The sequence below is a fragment of the Tetrao urogallus genome, assembly GCF_951394365.1.
Source record: "Tetrao urogallus genome assembly, chromosome: 1".
Classification (NCBI taxonomy): domain Eukaryota; kingdom Metazoa; phylum Chordata; class Aves; order Galliformes; family Phasianidae; genus Tetrao; species Tetrao urogallus.
In genome coordinates, this window is record NC_136813.1 from 2,770,916 (window position 1) to 2,792,177 (window position 21,262).

At 40.6% G+C, this 21,262-nt stretch overlaps 1 protein-coding gene across 1 annotated transcript in view; it reads right to left on the reverse strand.

The window, feature by feature from the left end:
- Positions 1–18,241: 18,241 nt before the first annotated feature.
- LRRC32 (leucine rich repeat containing 32) overlaps positions 18,242–21,262 on the reverse strand; it is a gene marked incomplete at both ends in the record, with an annotated part of 4,611 nt that continues 1,590 nt past the window's right edge. The window contains one exon of the mRNA XM_079549846.1: positions 18,242–20,182. Coding sequence (XP_079405972.1) covers positions 18,242–20,182 — 1,941 coding nt within the window. The remainder of the gene's footprint in view (positions 20,183–21,262) is intronic.

Consider the following 21,262-nt stretch of genomic DNA (forward strand, 5'->3'; position numbering starts at 1 on the left):
TGACTCAGGTTTATTCAGCACACTGTCAGAATTGTTTATTGGTTTTATTCCCTTCCAGGCCTTTTATAGGAAATCACATAATGTTACTATTTCACATTGTACACCTCTCATATCAACAAATTGCTGAGTAACACAGTTCTCCTTCCTCTACATGACAGCCTATCTTATAAAAATCTGCATATCTTGCTCTGGTTTTGAAGCTAGCTGGCTTTATCCTCAGAGATGGAGGAGACCCAGACAAGCCGACATATTTTTGTAACATGCCTTGCACTCAGATTCGATATTTTTCCTGTTATTTCTCAATTTTGGAACTGCGACAAAAAAGTGATTTATAAAGAAGTTCTTAAGATGGTGCTTTCAGATTTTCCTCTTGGTAAAGGAGCACTGTGTTTGGAATAAATGCTTCTGAGCCATGTCAAGAGTGACTTTGATGGCAAATCTATTCCTTCTTGAAAGAGAATGAATTGAGAAAAAGCAAAGATTTATTTTTTTAATGAGGGATGCAGGACCTTTCATTTATACGCCCCAAGTTCCATTGGAAATGATCCTCATCCCTTGTCCAACCACTCCTTGCAGATGCTGACCTTTGTGAAAAGGCTTTAAGGAAGGGTGGCTCAGAGGTTTGGCTGCATGTCTGTGCTGACCTTTACCAAAATGCTGCTCGCTGCTATCGCTGTGCATATTGCAGTGTGCTTACACCTCTCCTCCACTATCCGTATCCAAGCTGAGTTCAGTTCTTGCATCTGAATGCATTAAGGACGTACATGCTCCAAGTGTCTGTGCTGAGCTGACAAGTCATAACTCCTTAACCACCCCCTTAGTGATATTTAGAGCTTTCTTTTACTTTTTGACCCCTCACACTCGTAGCATTTATACACATATTTAGCTTTATGTATTCAAGCTTGATATCAATTAGTCCACTCTGATAAATTAGGTTGTGCGCAAATGTTTGCAAGAAGGAAGCTTTGATCCTGCTTATATCTTTCATATCACTAAAGGAAAAAATGTCTGCAGTCTGTAAATCCAACCTCTATGAAAAGCTCATCTTGTCACATCATTCTGCTATCAGCCAACTCTATTATTGCTCCAGTGGGACACAAATGCTGCTGGAGGACAATGTGTGAGGGCTTGAGCCAGACAGTCCTAAGTAAAGATCCAGACACAGCCTCTAAATCTGGATCAAAAACCATGCAGAGTGAGGGAGAAGTGTCCAGAATTCAGACATTTGCCACATTGAAATAATAATCCCTTGCCCTTGGTCATGCCAGAATTTTACCACTGGCAATTGGCTTTGGGAATTTTGGAAAACAAACAAACAAACAAAACATATATATATATACAAGACAGCAATTTCTCTTCTAGAGTAAGTTTAGCAAGCCATTATACTTGAAAGTATGGTTGAATAGAGGCTAAATTTCCATTGAGCTACACTGAAGTATTGGGTGCTGTTCCCAGAAATGGCTGATATTTGTAACCCACAAGGCATCATCCATCAGAAACTGGCAAAGGCATAAAGCTTCTAAAGAGATGGGATGGAAAGCCCCATTTAGCATAACATTGTGGAGCAAAAGAAAGAGAAGAGACTCTCTGCATTAATCCCCAATTTGACATTTTGATGAATGGTTAGTGAGATGTTTAACTCCTTTCCATATACAAAGGAAGAAATCTTTGCCCTCTTCAAAGAATAATTCTGTGAATTGCATTGGATATTACATGCTGTATCCATTCAGCTTCATTCTAACAACATGGCAGAAGTTGATCTCTAGTTAATTTTAAAATTCATGCTACCTTGAAATGCAAATACGTTTTCTTTCATCTCACCACTTGATTGACTCCTGCTTGTTCAAAGGCAGACCGTAGCTATTCTCACTGCTATACATTTTGATTTTGCTGGAGGGCATAATTGGAATTTGGCTCCTGATGCAACTTGAAGGAGCCCAGCATGATTTATTGTCACATAAGATTCTGGAGAATGTGCCATTTCTAGCTCTACATCATCCAGTCTTCTAAACTTCTGCCCACTCAGTGTTCATCATCCTCTTGCTAAAACATCTGGTCTTTAGAGACTCAGAAAGCAATCTGAATTATAAACTGTAAGGATGCTCTTCAACCTTGCACATTATCACTCAATAGCAGATATCATACATGCTTTACTTCTAATAAACATCACGTGCACTGAAATGGTTTTGGAGATATCTCTTCTTTGCCAGTAAGTAAGAGATATTCAGCTGCATCATCAAGGCTATAACTTTTACTAATATTTGAGACTGAACTTCTCAAGATATGCTTTCTATGTACATCATACTGATGGGATTTGCCAGATCAAATATAGATCTGTGTAATGTAGATGTTTACATCTGAGCTCCTTTTATAGCTTACAGACAGAAAGACTGGTTGTAGACACACAGAAGAAATTCTTTTTGAATGAGCCTGGTTCAACAACTGATATTAATTCTATACAACCCTACAAAGATATGGGTTGGGTAGATATAACCAATATATCTACACACAATCTCCTAAGGTGGATCAAACATTTCCTTAGCAAATGTTTGTCTGGGTTATTTCCAGTCAAAGGGAAAGACCAGGTATGCTGCTGACTTCAGTAGAAAATAAACACACAGGTGGCTTAATCCAATGCTGACTGATAAAACAAACTAATTCCCAAATCTGGAGCACAGATAGGATGTATTCTTAGGGCATCTGCTTTGTTTGTTTTGTTTTTCCATATCTAAGCTGCATTATAAACTTAACAGTCAAGAGTAAACCAATTTTTTTTTTTATTTTTTTTTTTTTGAGACTTCCTTACTTCTATCTTTATTCATAAGGCAAAGGCAATGATCAAGGCAAAACTCTATACCACTGTCTAAGCTGGTTGTGTCTCATTAATTGGTTACCTTCAGTACCTCAGGATATTAGGAAGAGAAAACAAAACAGTCTCTACAAAAACAAAACTTTCATAGACATTTAAAAGTGCTTTTGAAAAATGAGAGGCTTAGGTGGAAGAGTTTATATATTTATATATAGATATCTGCAAGTGACAATTTGACCTCATTGAATACAGAATTTGATTCAGAGGTGACACAAAGACTACTGCAAAGCTGAAAGCAAATGGGAAGAGGGAAATGGCTATCGCTCTACTCTCCCATCTGCTGTTTTTATACTTCCATCAGGGCTTGATGGATAAAGTGCATCTCAAGATTTCAGCACTCCACTTTGATTGCAATAAGAGTGTTTCTGTCATTTGCAGTTGAGATTGGAATATTTTCTAGGTGCTGAAGGATTGAAAGTGCTGTTATTGTCATAACTCTGCCTTTAAAGGGCATTTAAGGGGAGTACCTGGGTAGGCTGAATGCTTTCAAACAGCATTGCTGAGTTCTGGTAAAAAGTGAAGATGAGGAAAAGGCAAACCAAGACAAAACAAAAAAAACCCCACATTTCCACAATAATCAAATAGTGAGTGGCACTTCCTATAGATTGTTGGGCTTGTTTGCTCTGTGCCAGTGCTGTAAATGCTTTGTTCTGCTTTCAGAGTTCCCAGGTCAAAACACAAACCCTTTTTTACACGAGTTTTCAATAACAGAGGTACACAGAAACATGATGGTCAGTCCAAAACATTCAAGTTTCGTCACTTACTTGGAAAAGTGGATATGAAAGTAGGAAAGTAAATATTATGGAAAGGAAAAAGAGGAGAACTGCTACGTAAATAATTGAATTACTTGTGTTTAAGGCAGGATTTCATATGACTGTTTGTTAATCATTAGATTATTATGTGATTTCTGTATATCATTAACAGTCTTCCTTTGTAATCTGCATGTTTTTCTAATATACAATTCCTTTGATGCTAGTCCATTTTGTTACACTTGGCAGTGTTTCTAATTACCAGTGTCAGTGCATCATTACTCTTGCTGGTATTGCACTCATTAATGACACACGTAGTTTTTTCCTTTTTGATGTCTTTCCCAGCTCAACGCACGATGAAACAGACAACGCTTGTAATGAGAAGTATAATTTTGGGAATCAAACTCATCTTCCCAATAATATTTCCAATACTTTCCCATTTTCTGTTGATTCCCCAACACATGTTTGTAATCTCTCTTGATGCCAGAACACCATCTCCACGTTCTGAAAACTCTGAGACCCAGTTTTCCAATAGTGATGATGCAATGGTTTACACTGGATCCTTTTAGGACTCAGTGCTTTTGATGTGTTCAACCAGATGTACGTACACTTAATCTGGATGTATGTGGGCCCCAGATCTTCCAGTCTCTCAAGTAATACTATAGAAGTAAATGAAATATTTCAAGTGTCAAATGGCACATCTTACGACTGGAATCTCAGGCTTAGAATGTAATAAATCTGAAATCATTTAGTGCAATCTTGAGGACAAATCTGTTTAGAGTCAAAAGTGGGAACAAACATTTCTAAACAGTCATCAGGCCAAATACAGGAAAGAGATTATAGGGAACAATGACTAGGTTTTATTATATTGTTTATAAGGAAAAAAAGCAACACCAAATATGATTATTTTTTAAGTGGACAAATATTTTAAGAGAGAAGAAAAAAACAAAATTTGGAAGTGTTCATTCTAAGTGTTCAGTCTTTGAAACGTGGATCAAAGTTGTTTTCAGTGCAGACATCAGTCAGCTCAGGTCTGTTTCTACTTCTTGAAGGCATCTGTTTTGTATTTCACCAGGACTACTGCAAATTGCTTTCAGCTATAAATTCACTGTGACATTTCTTCTCAGAAAATGAAACACATAAGTGGCAGCTTATGAGCTAATGAATAGTTCTCAGGCCCAGCTAAGTCTCTGTGTACTGCTCTGAATGGTGACTGTCTTTGTGTAGAGCTGGTGGAGCTATGGTTTGTGAAGGTTAAACTCTTCAGACGTATTTCTGTTGCAGTTCACCAAAAAAGAGACTGAACAGATAGGTCAGATCAACTTGAAGTGCAATATTCAAGCCATTTTCTATTGGAGCATTATAATAAAATAATTAGATTGAGCAATGCAATGTGACATAGTTGGATTAGAAACAAATGGAAATCAAGGCTAGATTTACAAGCCCTTCATGAAGTGGAAGAGTAGGAATTCTTCAATATTCCCCCTACGGAAAAACAGATCATTCTTGAAATAAAAACTAAGTATTCAGATCTGTCTGAGTGTCCTCTAGAGGAGGCAGCCCCACTCCAAAGGTTTAGGTTTGTTGTTTGTGGTAAGAGCCATTCAGCATTGATGAGTTGGACAGAGAACCCGGGCAGCATCATGACCTCTTCTCCAGTGAATGAGAGACCCATGTGCTGTTCATGGTGAGTGATGGGTTGATGTTTGGATAGGATGGTCTCAGTAGTCTTTTCTAACAGTAATGATTCTGTGATTCAAGATACTTCAGGACCAAATGTAAGTCAAATGTACATGACACCTTGTTCAAAAATGTTCTATGCAGTAATGATGTGTGTCCCACTGCAAATTGCCCTTTGCAATTGAAGATCAGTCTGATAATGGATTCCAAGAAAATTGATTTTTCTTTCTCCAATGAAAAGGTCTGTAAATATCTACCTGTCCTGCCTGGACTCCATAAAATTTGCCAGATATTTTCATGCCATAGCAGCATGAACGGCTTGAGAAATCCTGTATAGATATTGTGCCTATGCAAGAATTTTTCAGAAGTTTTCTGCACACAGTGTCCTATTGTCTGGTTTTAATTTATAGTTCCCCTCATGCTCCTTTAGCTTCCTTAGCAGGTTCTCAGATTTCCCGTCCGACTTGGCAGCGGTGCCCTGGAAACTCCTGGCGGGAGTTTCACCACCCTCTGTTTAGATATGCAACTGAAACCTCCCAGTGGCCCTTTTTAGGTTATGCCATCAGTTAACCTTACTGAGAAGAGCAACCTCTACAACATGGGTAACCTTTCATTCTTGGGATGCTGGGTAACTGTTTTTTGTATGTATTGGTTAATCTTCCTAGTGTTTATTTCTCTGATGTTAATTCCATATTGTTGTTTATTTCGACTGGGGTAGTTAAAGCTGCCAATTTTAAGAAATTGGAGCTCTACAAACAGTACCAGCAGTGCAAACAATACCGGGATACGAGCAAGTGACTGTGAGTCACAACTTCTACATTCAATTTCCACCTACACATTTACACTCAATTAACTCCTCCAAGGCTTGTTTTCAGTGCTTAACAAGAGTCCAACGATTACATAGGAGTGCAGTGTTTTGGGCCACCTTAGGTGACAGGGGCTTAGATGTTCATATAGTAATTAATTCAAACACTGTAAATCATGAATAATAAGGATGAATTGACTGTGACTTCCCTTATTACCTAGTGATGATATTACCTCCACCTCTGCCCTCCTGGCCAGTCAGTTCCTGTGAGCTGTGATTCAAGGCAGAGTTTGTGCCATAACTGAACAACACAAATCTCACTAAATCTCCTGTATGGGGAGTGAGGACACAGCCAAAGGGAAGCCATGCCAAGAGAATGTTTGTTTATTTTCCTTTTAAATTGCCATTGATAACTGGGTGGAGAAAAATACAGCAACAAGAAGAGTAAAACCTCTGTCCTGTACCCCAGATCTGTGTCTTCCCCAGGCCAATGAGATTGTCCTTGTGCTAAGTGAGACCTCACAAGTGGAGAATGAGACCTCAAAATACCCCAGGAAAAGAGTGTCTGCTACTTTGTATGACTTCTGCCCACACCTCGGATGATTTCTCATGCCCCTTTGGCCATTTTCCAAGCCTCTCCAATTGGGACATTCCTCCCACAGTGAGAAAAATGTGATGTTTGGCTTATTAAATCAACTACCCCTGATAATCAGGGAGCTGCTTATCTGTTAATAGCCCCAGTCAGGAGCAGGGAGCCAACGAGTCTGCATGAGTAATGTTGCTGTATCAGCCAAAGACCTTCTTCTGAGCTGCTGTACAGCCTCTCTATATCCTCCTAACCTATCTTCTCTCTCCAGGACACAAAGTGAGCAAAGGGCTAAAGTCTGCTTCCAGGGAGTACTTGAGTTTCAGTTATGTCCCATATGCTCCACTTGGGTTTGCTGTATTGCAGAGGCAACAAAAAGCCTGGCAAGACGCAGACCACTCTTCATCATTGGAAAGGAATGGTTCACACTCAGTGCAGTCCTTGCTCAGATAGCACACCCACTGATTTATGTGATTTGATAGTAAAACTTGTTCCCTCATTGCTTGCTCCTTTGTCCACAGGCACCAAATGTATTTCCCCTCCACAGTGTGGCTATCATGCAAAAGCTTTGGCAGTTAGATGTAGCACTGAGGGACATGGAAAGCGCATATGGTGGAGATGGATTGATGATTGGACTAGATGATTTATGGAGATGATCTATGGATATGTCTTTTCCAACCTTAATGATTTTCTGATTCTATGAAATGAAGGTGCTTGTGTTGACTAACCATATATAGCAAAGGTTTCCCAGTTGCCCATTGGACCAAATATTTTGGTCTTGTGACATTAGCTATGATCCTTGGATCATTCTCTAATCTAGATACAATGAACAATGCTGGCACACTCATTCTGTAATAGATTTTTTCAAGTTGGATAAAAACAGCACTAAACACCGATAACCATCTGGCTATTGAATCATCACTGCTGGACCAAGTAAACTGGCTGGTTCCACTTTCATTAGACATTTCCTTAATTTAGTAGAAGAGAGTACTATTGGACAACTACGTTATCTTCTGACTCTTCAGCCTTTGAGTTCACTTTGAGGTTGTCAGTGTAAGGGAAGCTGGTAGGGCATGAGCCAACCATGTCTGGGGGCTGTGTGGTTCTAGAAGGCACATGATGTTGTGAGCTCAGGCACAAGAAGCCAGGCAAATCAGAGCCAGGACTGGCTTGTGGCCAACCAGCTCAGCACTCAGGCGGAGTAAACATCCATCTGTCTGCACCCGTCCATGAAGACGTACCCTTGGGGAGGTCAAAGACAAAGATGGAGCTGCTGGGGGGTGGTTTCCAGTGCCTTTCCCCAGAAGCATTTTCTCTGGCATAGGAATTGTCTGAAGCAGACCTCCTCAGGGGGCTGTTTCTTTAATGGGGGAATGCACTTGTAGCCTGATATAGTGTTGAGTTAAAAGGACATGATTTGTGACGCATGTTACAGCATGAAAGGAAAACAGTAGTACCGAGTAGCCCTGGCCCAGAGAAGGAGTGATTTATTCCCTACTGCTGTATCCAAGTGCATCCTAGAGAGGCAAAAAATCTACTGCTGAGCCCCACGGGCTTTTTTCACCACACAGAATCATCCTTCTCTTCTTCCCTCCACTGCAATGTCAGTTGTGCTAAAATACTACCCTGCTGTGGCTAAACCACAGAAAGGTGGTCTCTCACACTGAATGAGTCCAGCCCCATCTTGGAGACCATGCATGGGTTTTTGCAGCTGAACAGAAGGAGGAGGGCAGTGTCCCTTTATGGTGACAATACAGGTAAGCCCCATACAGTTGAGCCTTGACAGAGGAGTCAGCCAGTCTTCTTGTTAAACTGGAAACCTCAAGTTAAGGTCCAGTCCCTGATGGCCTAGAGAGACAGAGAATGGCTCTTGCAAATTCACCAAAGACACAATGTAATACTTGGGGACGTGGTTATTGGGAATGCTGAGGGTGAGTTGGAGTTGGACTTGGTGATTTTAGAGGTCTTTTCCAACCACGGTGATTCTACGATTCTATGATTCTAGGTCCTCTGCATCTATGGAAGGAGCCAGGTTGTACTTCTTTTGACTAATTTTTTATTGAGTTGCACTGGAAGAACTCCTGTTGTGTTTTTATGCACACTAAGCAGAAGGCAGTCCTGACATTTGACTTGTTCATTTGTAATGTGGGCAAGGACTCCTCTGGGGAATGCAAAGAAAACTGTTCTTCTTCCTCCACCTAGATCTAAAGAGTATATGTAGATTTTAAAGTGAATTTTATATAGGTTCAGGTGAAAAATCCTGCTTTCCAGGGGTATGAGATATCAGTTGTTGCTCTGAAGTCTTCTTCATGTGCTATGGATAATTCATTCTATATGCTGATTGATGGAAGAAATACTTCTAGCTATGCTCAGTGATTCAAATCCTTACATAATGGAAATCAACAGACTCAGGAAAATGAAGTTTCTCCCATGAAAATTTGACCTTTTACTTTCTTTTTTTTTTTTTTTTTTTTAATGTCTATACTATGAACAGTCAAGACTAGACATCATTTCCCTTTGGTCTGCATCCTGTTTTTGAGAACAATAGCTGCATTTTTGACACAGTGCCAGCCCATAATTCATGCTTTTCTGCATCCCTTAGAGCACAGACTTGGCTGATATTACAATATTTTGTTTCATTGAAATGACAGTTCCAATTACAACCATTTTTTTTTTTCTAATCAATATTATTCCTAAAAATGTAAACGTTATAGGAATAATAAACAAGAAAGAGAGACCTTGTCTCTCAATGAAAGATGGGTCGTAAATTCCTTTGACCTAATCTCCAGTCTACTCAAATATAGTACAGTTCAAAAGTTCAGCTTGGGCTCAGGCTTCATTGGGTTTATGTCCTGTTTGGGACAGACAGCTTGAAACAAATAAGAAGAGTCCATTGAAGAGCAGAGGGGAGGAAGGCTGTGGTCAGGATGGAGTAAACAGAACAGCTAGGGATGGAAAGCAAGAAATGCATTAAAAAAAAGAATATTGTATACAGAGCCCCATTCTTGAAGGAGCCACCAGTTTTGACCTTGATTGTCCTCTGAGCATAGTCCAAAGTTGCTGAAATCAGCAATATTTACATCCGTTTTTCTTGCACTGAATCTGATGAGCATCACCTGATGTCACCAATAGTCTCATATGTGTTGGTAGTATTACTTCCAGAACAAAAAAAGAACATCTAGAGGAGCAGTGCCTTTTCTGGTATTAATGAAACTATGCCACCTAAGGGTTGCTTCAGACAGGAGCGTGGATATTCCAGTTGAATCGTACTGATAGAAATAAACACATTTTTCATTCACAAAGCAAGCAGGATTTGAGCACTCAGACTGATTTGATAGTTGGAGTCATCTCAAAAGGCCTGAATAATTCACATTCCAATATTTCTAGGTCTAAACTGACGGGAAAGCATCTGCTTCACTCCCCTTGCACACATCCTCTTTCAGGAGGGAGTCTTTCCTGAGTCTTTGGGGTTCAGGATCAATCCTGATGTGCATTTACATCTACACCACCACTAAGACTGTAAAAAATCCACCCAACTTTTGACTTACATTTTCTGTGTTGTTTTTTTTTTTTTCTTTTCCCCTCCTTCCCTACTGATTCAGAATGTTTAAAACATCCCTTTCTGTTTATGTGCTTTAATTCTCCTCCTTCCACAGCGAAACCATTCTCATAACCTTTCTGCAAAGGTCCCATTTTTCACACCTATCCCAGTGGCTGCTGCATCCCCTCTGAACTCTCTCACAGTGTCTGGCTGGAAAACTTCACCACATTTTGTAACCTCATTCCTGAGAGAAAGAAGCAGTGATCTCAAGGAACACAAAGAGAGCAGAAGGGGGATAGCAGCAGATGCCGTAAGTTGGGTCTCGTGGCCACATAAATTATCCCTAGTCAGGATGTAATTGATACTGGATGTCGTCTCAACCTGCCCTACTTGTGAAGCAAAACATGAAAATGGTTTCCATGACTTCACAAACAGGGAGAGGAGTAGATAGTTAATGGGGTCTGGCTGGTGATCAGAATGTAACTTGATCTATTTCAGTTATGGCTGAGTTGTCTTTGAAAGCTGTACTGACTGAACCAGCAAAATGATTGCCATGCTGTCACAACTCAGATACTATCATGTTGTGTCTTTGATTCCAATTTGTGGAGGGGTCTGAAGCACTGAAGTGGAAAAGAAAGGGTCTTTGGAGTGTTCTTATCCAAAATTTATCATCTTTAGTTCTATGTTTAGACTTTTCTTACTGGTTTATTTTGGGGAGGGGGAGGTTGGGAGGCAGTGGAAGGAGAGTAGGGGAAATAAACTCTTTTTTATTCGATCCAAATAAAGGAAGATATTTCTTTCAGATAAGGCTTTATTCCCATAACAACTCTTGCACAAGACCTACATCTCAACAGGCAAGTTGTGAAATAAGAAGGGAAAAGAAAAAGACAATAAACATTTGTGCCTCAAGGCACAAATCGTTTGAGTTGGAAGGGACCTTTAAAAGCCATCTGGTCCAAATCTCCTTCAATGAACAGGAACACCTACAACTCGATAAGGTGCTCAGAGCCCCATCCAGCCTGACCTTGAATGTCTTCACGGATGGGGTATCCAACACTTCTTTGCACAAGCTGATGCATTGCTCCATAGACCACAGTAAATGGTTTGTTTCACTGTAGAGCACTAAGGTATCCTGCTAGGAGACACCTGAGAATATCTCATGTGGGTGAGCCCAGAGGTCTCCTGAATAGCAGTAGAAAGTGCATGATGCAAATCAAATGAAGTGTCACATTCTGTAGCACTCAAACTCATGATGTCGTTGCACTCTATTGTATCTTCTAGAAAGCCTCCCTGACAGCAGCCTAAGGAAGCAGGAAGCTGGAAAAGCAATTAGACCATGGGAAAAGAAGAAAAACGCATAATATGACATCAACATGCACAGACAGAAAATTTTTGCAAAGCCTTCCTTGCTGAAAACCAGTCTTAATTTCTGGTTTTGAGAGTGAAGTGACATTAAATTTCGGAGACCAGATCTATCATAACAACCAGGTAAAGCAAAGGAATTGGGATATCTTCTTCAAAGTAATTCTGACTTCTTATGCAACAGACTTGGACTGTTCTATCCAACTGGGCTTGACTGGATGCCTAGAAACATACTTGGTAGCCTTTGAGATACTCTGGATTATGCTACTTGGCCTCCAGCTGTAGGTCAGCTGGAATAGCAAGGTTTCCTCTGCATGCTATTTTGCACCTGAAAATTCTGTATTTTTGTAGCCCAAACATCAGAAACATCCTAAATGGCACCAGTTTCTTGCCAAAGACTAAACCTACTGCCAATATCCTTATGCAAGTGACTTGAGCCTTTAGCTCAGGCTTGAGACACTTCAATGTGGGTGTCTAGATGTAAGCATCGCCATGAGAGCTGATGGATGAAGAAAGGTTCAGCTAACTAGGTAGCTGGACTGTGGTCTTCCCAGAAGACCCACTTCTGACATCAAAATCAACAACTTTTACCAGCTCTGAGGATGCTTGGACTGCCAAATCCCTTCTACAGCTGAAGTAGATACCACTAAGAGGCTGTCTTCAGAATTTTCTCTACGCATTCATAAGATGACTCGGTCTCCTTTTTTTTATTTTTTTATTTTTTGTAGAGACTCATAGAATAATTCACATTAGAAGGGGTCTCTGGAGGGCTCCAATCCATCTCCCAGATCAGAACGGGATCAACTCCAATGTTTGGTATTGACAACCATCTGTCTTCTTTCTAACTGCCCTTCCAGTATTGCCAAAATATTTTCCCCCATGGTTTCTTTGAGCTGAAAAAATCTTGTTTTTCCCATCTCTTCCTCATATACTCCAGCCCCACTGAACACGCTCCAGTTCATCCACATCTCTTCTGCATTGGGAGGCCAACAGCTGGACACAGTATCCAGATGTGGTGTTAGAGGTGCCAAGCAGAGGGGAAAAACAGCATGCATTGATTTCTCAACTCAGATTTTGTGAATGTAGCTGAATATTCAGCTAGATTTCATTCTCACTGGGTCATGATGTTGATTCATGAACAACTTCTTGTCCACCAGTACCCTCAGGCCCTCTTTAGCAAAATCACTTTGGCAAAGCTATGGTCAAGTAGTTCCCCAACTAGACAAGCTTGTTCTGTCCAAAGTGCAGATCTTCATTCTTTGCTGAACTTCATGAAGTTTCTGTAGGATCATTCCTTTACTGTGGGATATCCCTTTGAATAGCAGCTTTGTCCCAGTATGTCAATCACTGCTTCACCTGGTGTCATCTGCAAACATGGTGAAGGCTCTGTCCCACCACCCAGATCACAAATGAAGGGCTTAAATAATGCTACTCTCCCAGTACCAACCCCACAGTAACAAAATACAACTTAAATACAGAAATTTAGCTAAAGCAGTATGCAGCTTGCCTTTCTTTCATTCTGCCATTATTCCTCCACACTCTACTTTCTTATTCATGATTTCATCCTAACCATTCCACCCTTGTTCCTCTTCCAAATTCCTGATTTAGCTGTGCTTATTCTCCTTCTGTTCTCCTCACCCCATGCATCCTCTTCAGTCATCCGTTGCAAACCTCCTTCTCCTTGGTGACTTTCCTGCATGAAAATGGATTTCCCTTCTTCTCTCCTCTTGTTGCCAGGTCCCCAAACTCTCCTCGCCACCCTATTTTATGGAGAAGTCAGAAACAGTAGAGATTAATCTCTTCTGTTTTCACCTTCCAGAATGTTTCTTCATAAATGTATGTTTCTTGATGTCACCTTTGCTGTTTGCTGTTGCAAAATTCATTCACTCTCCTGGGTATGGTCGTGATATCAAAGGAACACTGGATATCACTTCTGAACCTGGAAAGTGTATGTCTTTGATGTAATGAACGCTACAACTGAACAGGAGGAGAACATCTGTAGAACTAACCTGGCCCTGCATGACAAGAAAACTGAAAAAATATCATGGGAAAAAAGTGATTCTCCCTCTCCAAGTTGCAGGTCTGTCCCCTTATATTTACCAGTATTTTATTTAGTATCATGTTGCATTGGTCATGAAATGCCTTTGCATGTGAAAGAAGTTGTGTAATTTGATAGCCTTCCTAGAAAGCTTTTATCTGCTTATGCAGTTTCTTTTCTTTCTGTTTCAGTTTCACCTCATTGGTGAGTTGGGGAGCAGTGGGTAATTACTACTCACTTTTAGCTCTCTAGGATGCTTTTCATTTTGGAGAGTATTACATCAACACTTCTTTAGTTTCCCTGTCCCATTGTTTCCTCCTCAATGGCTCTCAGCTCCTCATCCCCATTTCCTTCTGTTTCTTGGCCAACTCTGCTTGGCCCCTCACCAAGCCATGACCTATGAGACTAAAATCTGCTCCATCTGGATAGTTGTGACGCTGCCAGAAAGCTGCAGACCCTCGAGTTCATTTTTCTTCATTCCTTGTGGTTAATCCTCATCTTTTACCCAAATGAAGCTAGGTGAATAACTGCTCTGTGAATGATGGGGTATTTAACTCGCCCTTCTGAGAGCAGACCACAGGGCAGAGGAGCCACTCGTCAGTAGCTTTGCTGTATTTCAGCTCTTCAGATACTCATAACACTGACATGGTGGGCAACTATCATTAGCAAGGAGATTCTCAAGTGAATAAAGATGTGTACGAACCTCTGCAGTTTAAGTCTTGTTGGGAAATGTGCAAGACATACTTGAGAGGTCTGGTTTTGAGAGGAGATTTCAGAAACATATAATGGTTGGGTTGGTATCATAGAATAGCTTAGTTTGGAGGGTTTCCAACCACCCCTGCCATGGATAGAGTTGCTACTCACCAGCTCAGGCTGCCCAGGGCTTAAGCCAGCCTGGCCTTGAGCACCTCCAGGGATGGGGCACACACAGCTTTACTGAGCAGCCCATGCCAGGGCTTCACCACTCTCTGAATAAAAAAATTTCTTCCAGATCTGACCTAAATCTCCTCTTTCAGTTTAAAACCATTCCTCCTTTTCCTAACACTGTCTGGCCATGAGAGGGACCCAGATTTTTGGATAATTCAGCTTTTTACAGGATGGGCCAGGTGCAAGATGAAAATGTTGAAATGTCTGAAATGATCATTGGTCACTTCTGAAAATCTTGATCAATCTGCTTCACACAGACAAGCATGAAACAGAAATATGCAGCCACTGATACTGCAAGCTATTTGTATTGAAGAAGATCATTCAGTGAAGTCTGATAATTTAGATTGAATGAACTTCTTCTCTGAAAGAGTGATCTTTCCATGGATGACCAAACCAGTCACAACTTGCTGAACTTTCAGTGTCCCACTCTGGAAGTTCTCCATTGCCTCACTGTTTTACATCTTTCTGATCCCCCTGCAGGGAATCGTTTTTGGGAACAAATTACAGGAACCACTTAGAATCTCATGTGTAGCGATTGTGTGATAGGAAATACGTGAAAGAGATCTGTTGTTCTACTCCACAGGCAAACTTGGAGAGGAAGTTGTGTGCTGCTTGCAATGGCAAAAAAGTTGCATTTTCTTCATAAATCTTCCACATCCTAGAATCCCAGAAAGACATTTCTTGTGTTAGCACAAACTCCCTTTGCATAAGCAGATGTTGTTGCAGGGACTTTATGAAAGAGAAATCTATAAGAGGAATTTATAAGTGGAATCTATTCTTTACCCTCTTACTCTCTTTAAGAGAGTGGTGAGGTGCTAGAACAACTACCCAGAGAGCTGTGGATGCCCCGTCCATCCCTGGAGGTGTTCAAGGCCAGGCTGGATGGGGCCCTGGGCAGCCTTTTATAGTATTAAATGTGGAGGTTGGTGGCCCTGCATGTGGTAGGGGGTTGGAGCTTCGTGATCCTTGAGGTTCCTTCCAAACCAAGCTGTTCTATGATTCTATGATTCTGTAAGGGTGCAAACCGAGATTACAAAATCAAAGCTTACCTGTATCTTTCCAACTTACTGAGATAACATGGATAAATGGTAGAAAGATGTGTAATGTAAGAGTAATAGCTAGATTTGGTGCAGGAACAGATACTTTAATGTTTGAGCTTCAAGATTTGGGGCTAACATATCTGTACCCCTATTTCGAGGAGTAAGAGCATTGAATTCTTCAATTTCTCACAATTTTCCCTCTTCTAACTCCTTTATTCACATTTCCTTTCCCTCACACTCCTCATGCCATTTAGAATAACCAAATTGGCAAGAACAGGCTCATGTCACTTCTCACTTGCTTATGTTGCTAACAGAGAAATCCAAATGAGCCATGCTGCATGTTACTCCTGGGGCCTATTCCTCGAGAAAGCTTTTCTGCTCCCATGGAAGTCAATGGAAGCCTAATTGGTCCCAGATGTTTAGTAATAACAAGCACTTCCTTTTGGTACAGCCAAAAAAAAGCAGCGTTAAAACTGTTAATTAAATGGGTTTGGCTCTGTCGTCAGGTTATTAACTAATTCCAGTCGTGGCAGTCGAGCTAAGACTGTGCCTCAGAAGCAGATGTTATCTTACTGTGCTCAATAAGAAAAGCATGAACTCAGAATATGGCTAAATTGCCCATGTCGGGGCACACAGCACAGCTTGCTTTCACATCAAAGGAAAAGCTCAAGGACTTCAGCACTGGGCTTCCAACTAAGCCCAGGGATTGTTGCTTGTGCAAACTTTCTCCTAAAAGAGTAAGAGCTTGAAAGAAAGCACGGTGCTGGCTCTCATTGGCTTTTCACTGTTTGAGCACTGTCCTGAGCAATGTGTTCTCGATGGCCCTACTTGAACAAGGGGATTAGCCCAGATGAGCCCCTCCAATCTCAACCAATCTGTGATTCTTTGAATCAGTGATTTTGTGATTAGCACATATTGGACCACTGTGGCATGGTCCTGCCAAGTAGCTTTGCCAACATCATTATTCCAACATCATTTGTGTACATCTTCATCAGATCTCCTTTACATTCATTGGTTGTACTCTAAGATATATCCCATCTGGGATTGGAAGTCATAGACCTAAAGTCTGAACACCATAGAAAGAATAGGAAGACATAACATTTCACCTGTGGAGTATTCCAAGCTGGTGCTTTAATATCTTCACGTCCCTGTGTATTTTACAAAATTCAAAGGTGTTTTTATTGTATAAAATCCCACAACAGAAATGACCAGCTGGTTACTTACACATCTGCTTTAAAAATAGAATTATACATCCTTCTGTAGTGTGTTAATTTTGACATTCACCAGCACGAAGAAAAAAGTAGTGGAGCAGCAATTTGACTCTGAGTTATTTACCTGAACAGGTTTTGTTTTGACTTTTACTTCTCTTGTGTGCTGAAATGCACATTTCCTGGCATTAACAGAGAACCCATTGTGGCTCCTTTCAAAGCCACTGGGTCCCGTAGATAGGTCAGGCTCCTGCTGTTGGAAAGTTTTTTTTTTCCACTCCAAAAGGGTGAATCTGCCATCAGAGTACTGGACATAACATATGTCAGTGTCTGCTTTTAGCAACACAACAGGTTGATCATATTAAACCCATCACAGATTGAAGATCTACAGACTTCTGCTAACAACCAGTCCTCAGTAGGGAAAGATAGTGGACCTTTGATCTGAATAATGGCCCAGGACTCAGTTTCCTGCATCTTGTTTCACACTTTTGTGTTTAAAACATGTCTAGCCTCCTGTGACCTTTAAAAATAGATATATAATCATCATCTTTTTGCATTGAAATGCAACTGTATGCAGTGAGTTCCCAACAGTTTTCCATAGAAATACAAACGTTTCAGTCCAAAGATAGCCGATTGAAATTCATTCTCTAAGACTTTTCTTTTAGAAAGCGTCCACCCCAGAGATGAATTTCTTCACATTAAACCCAGTTAAATATGTATTGCACAAGAGGGGCAAATTTCTCCTCTTTGAGTTGAACTGTGGACCTGCGACCTTCTGAGCAAGTCTGGGTTCACACCTGAGATTTCTGTTACAGTGAAAGATCCTGTTTTGGGCTGTCCTGGTGATTTTGTGATTTCATTTTAATGTTTAGGAGATCTCATTTCTGAGGTTTTTTGGAGAAAAAAACCACATACACACACACAAATCTCAGTGTAAGGAGTAACATCTCATAGAGTTAAACTAGTTTGAGAAGGGCTTTCCTATTCAGCTGATGTCATCAACTGGCATAAAAAAAAAGCGATTGCTATAACACTATGGATATCTATAGTGTTGTATGTATATATATGTATATATGAAGCCTCTCTATGGAGGTGACATCAACAAAGCATCTCTGAGTTTAGCGAAATGTCTCCTGATTTAGAGGGCTTTCTCTTTTGGTCTGGTTTAAATCACATCTCCCTCACAACCACAGGGCTTTACAGAGTCTACTACAGCTCTGTGAACATTTAGGCAGGTCTGCTTGTGAACAAAGCAAATGCAGAATGTGGTAAACTCTCCCTTAATTCCCTGCAACCCTATAGTGGGGTAGTTCAGGGGAGCTTTGAAACTGCCTTAAAATCCACAGTTAAAAGTCAAGGAGAAGAATTTTACTCTTCATTTCTACACGGCGGCAGTGTAGCACCTGATTTCTTCGGTTTTCAAGGCAATCTCTGTGCTATGCTTTAAACTGTTGACTGAAGGTCTGCCTGCGAAAGCAAAAGAACGAACCCACAGCGATGATGATCACGGATAAAACCAACACAACTGTTAATATAATAAGGAAGTTGATTTTCTTTAGATCCTCTTTTTCACAGTCTTCTGGTTTGATGTTCCCAATGTGCATTTCCTCCTGGTATCCAAAGTTCTGGGTGTATTGGCACGTTAGATGCTCTATGTTCGAGATCTGGACGTTTTTGTTCTGGATCATCAATGACAGCCAAATGTTCCCACAGCAGTTGAGTGGGTTACCAGTGAGATACAAGTTTTTAAGAGAATTTTCTAATGCTAAAATATTGCTGTTCTGTAATGTACTAAACCTATTGTTCCGTAGGTCCAGAACTTCCAGTGGAGAGCCACTGCCCCACTTGGGCAGCCAACTCAGCTGATTTTCAGAGAGGTTTAAGTGTCTAAGGTGACTAAAACAAGGCAAGTCGATATTTAATTCTATCAGGCTATTGCCATGTAAATGCAAGTATTCAAGTGATTGTTCCAGTCCGGATAGCGCGTTAACTTCAATTGTCAACCCCGGGTTCATGGAAAGATCCAAGAAAATCAGGGAAGTCTTGAAGAAAGTGTGTGATGGTAGGATGCTCAGCATGTTGTCAGCTAGAAACAAGTGCTGAAGTGCAGGAGCATCAACAAATGATATGCAACCATTTTCCTCTCCGGCGAGTCTTTGCTTTGCTAATCCTGAGTACATGCTGCAAAGAGTGATGTTGTTGCTCTGTAGATTGAGCCATCTGAGGCTTGGAAGTCTTGAGAAAATGTCAAATTGGAGGGTTTGAAGATGGTTGTTTTGAATATAGAGCTCCTTCAAATTCCACAGTGTGTCGGCATGTAGGAGGAGGCTCTGCAAAGCGTTGTAGCTCAAATCAAGGACAGTTAAGGAGACCAATGTACTGTCAGAAGTTACTTCAAAAGTCTGTAGACAGTTTTTACTGAGGTTAAGGGTGTGAAGAGACATCATGGATTCGAAGAACTCATCCGGAATGGATTTGATTTCATTGTAGCTTAAGTCTAGGTATACAAGTTGGGATAAATTAAGAGAACTTTTGTTTCTGCTTTGTTTCTGATCAAGAAGATGAAAAGGAGCATCTAACCATTCATTCTCCATGTAATCCATTTTATTATGAGAGGATTCAGCTGTGAGCTGAATTAAATTCTTTGATAAATTCAGAGTTACCAGCTTGTTCACCTGAGGGAAGACTGGGAAGCGAAGCAGTTTGTTTTCACTCAGATCCAGGCATCTTAAGCTGTACTCGTCATCTGACGCTGTGGTATGGAAGGATTCAATGCTGTTCCTGCTGAGGTCAAGTATCTCCAACTGCCTGAGGTTAAAATCAGAGATGCAAGTAATTGAATTCATGGAGAGATTCAGTCTGGAAAGATTCAGTAGAGTCTCAAAAGCACCTTCTTCAATTTCCATGATGATATTACTCTGAAGATCTATCTCCACAAGACTGGGAGATCCCTGAAACATCTTGTGTGATATCATTATAATACTGTTACCTGCCAGTGAAAGATAGCGCAGTGCTGGAGCTTGTTTAATGAAATATTCAGCCATCCCATTGTAGAGACTGTTGTGAGACAAGTCCAGTATCTCCACCTTGGGTAAAAGTCCAATCCCTTCTGTCCCAATCTGAGCAAGCTCATACAAGTTGTTATTAGCTAAATTTATTTCCAGCAAACTTGTCATGTGTGCAAAGACTCCAGGCGTGATGAAGCTTATCTGGTTGGAGCTTAAATCGAGGCACTGGAGGGAAGTGTAGAGGGGCAAAGGCATTTCAGGGATGCTTTGTATCAGATTTCCAGATAGATCTATCTTGTTTACATTTGGATGGAGCTCATGAGGAATTTGGTGAAGGTCTTTGTTGTGGCAAAATGCCTGCAAGTTTGCCTGCCAAAAAAAAAAAATGAGAGAAAATGAGAGGTCACCTGACAGATGAAAAACATATTTGTGTGAAATTTAAAGAAAATAATATTCAATAACCAGTAAGGTCCATCTCATATAATTTTCTTTGAACATTCATACAGTAAGCACAATCATTCTAATGCTTCTTTGCAGCTAACTGTTAGCACTCCTTTCATTTCATATACCTAACTTAAACCAGTAGAGTTGTATCTGTGTATATCATCTACTACATATTCTCCTTTTTCCCAGGCTTATTTTAATAGTTTCAATTTTCCTCATTTCCATTGTAATCAAGCACTTTTTCCTCACTTTTCTTCTCATCTTTGCCTTTCTCAGCTTTATTCTAAATCACTCTAATGGATTCTGCAAACTCTATGTGCAAGAAGTGGTACTAAGAAGGGCTCCTCTCTGTTGGCAGCATAGTTCCCAAAGCAGGGACATGGAAGATAAAGATTAGTATGGTACAAATCATAAGCTCTCTCTTTGTTAGTCATGCCCCTCAAGTATTTGATTTTGCCTTCCTTTAGAGCCATGGCTTAGATAAGCAAAGTGCCCCTAACAAACTGAGTCATTCAACTATTCATACACTACTGATGCAAACTTCCAAACTCTTTCTGTTTATGCTATACATAGGAAACCTTTTCCTAAGGCAATAATTCCTATTTCCTCTCATGGGGTGCATTCCTTATGCTCCCTCCATATGCTTCATCCCCATGTATCATCCATACTGGACATAATAGTGTTGGACATTAGGAACAATTTCTCTGAAAGAGTGGTTGGGCACTGGAACAGGCTGCTCAGGGAATTGATGTTGTCAGCATCCCTGGAGGTATTCAAGAACAGTGAAGACGTGGTACTTATAGACACGATTAGTGGGCAGTATTGCTGGACAGTTGGACTAGTTGAACTTAGAGATCATTTCCAATCTTAATGATTCTATGCTTGTATGAATGCAGCAGGGGAGACAAATCATGGAAAGCCAGCTTTGAGGAGAAAAAGTTAAGTGGTGATGGTCACAACTTTTTTCACCCACTTCCCAGCAACAGGGCAGAGGAAAATTCAATT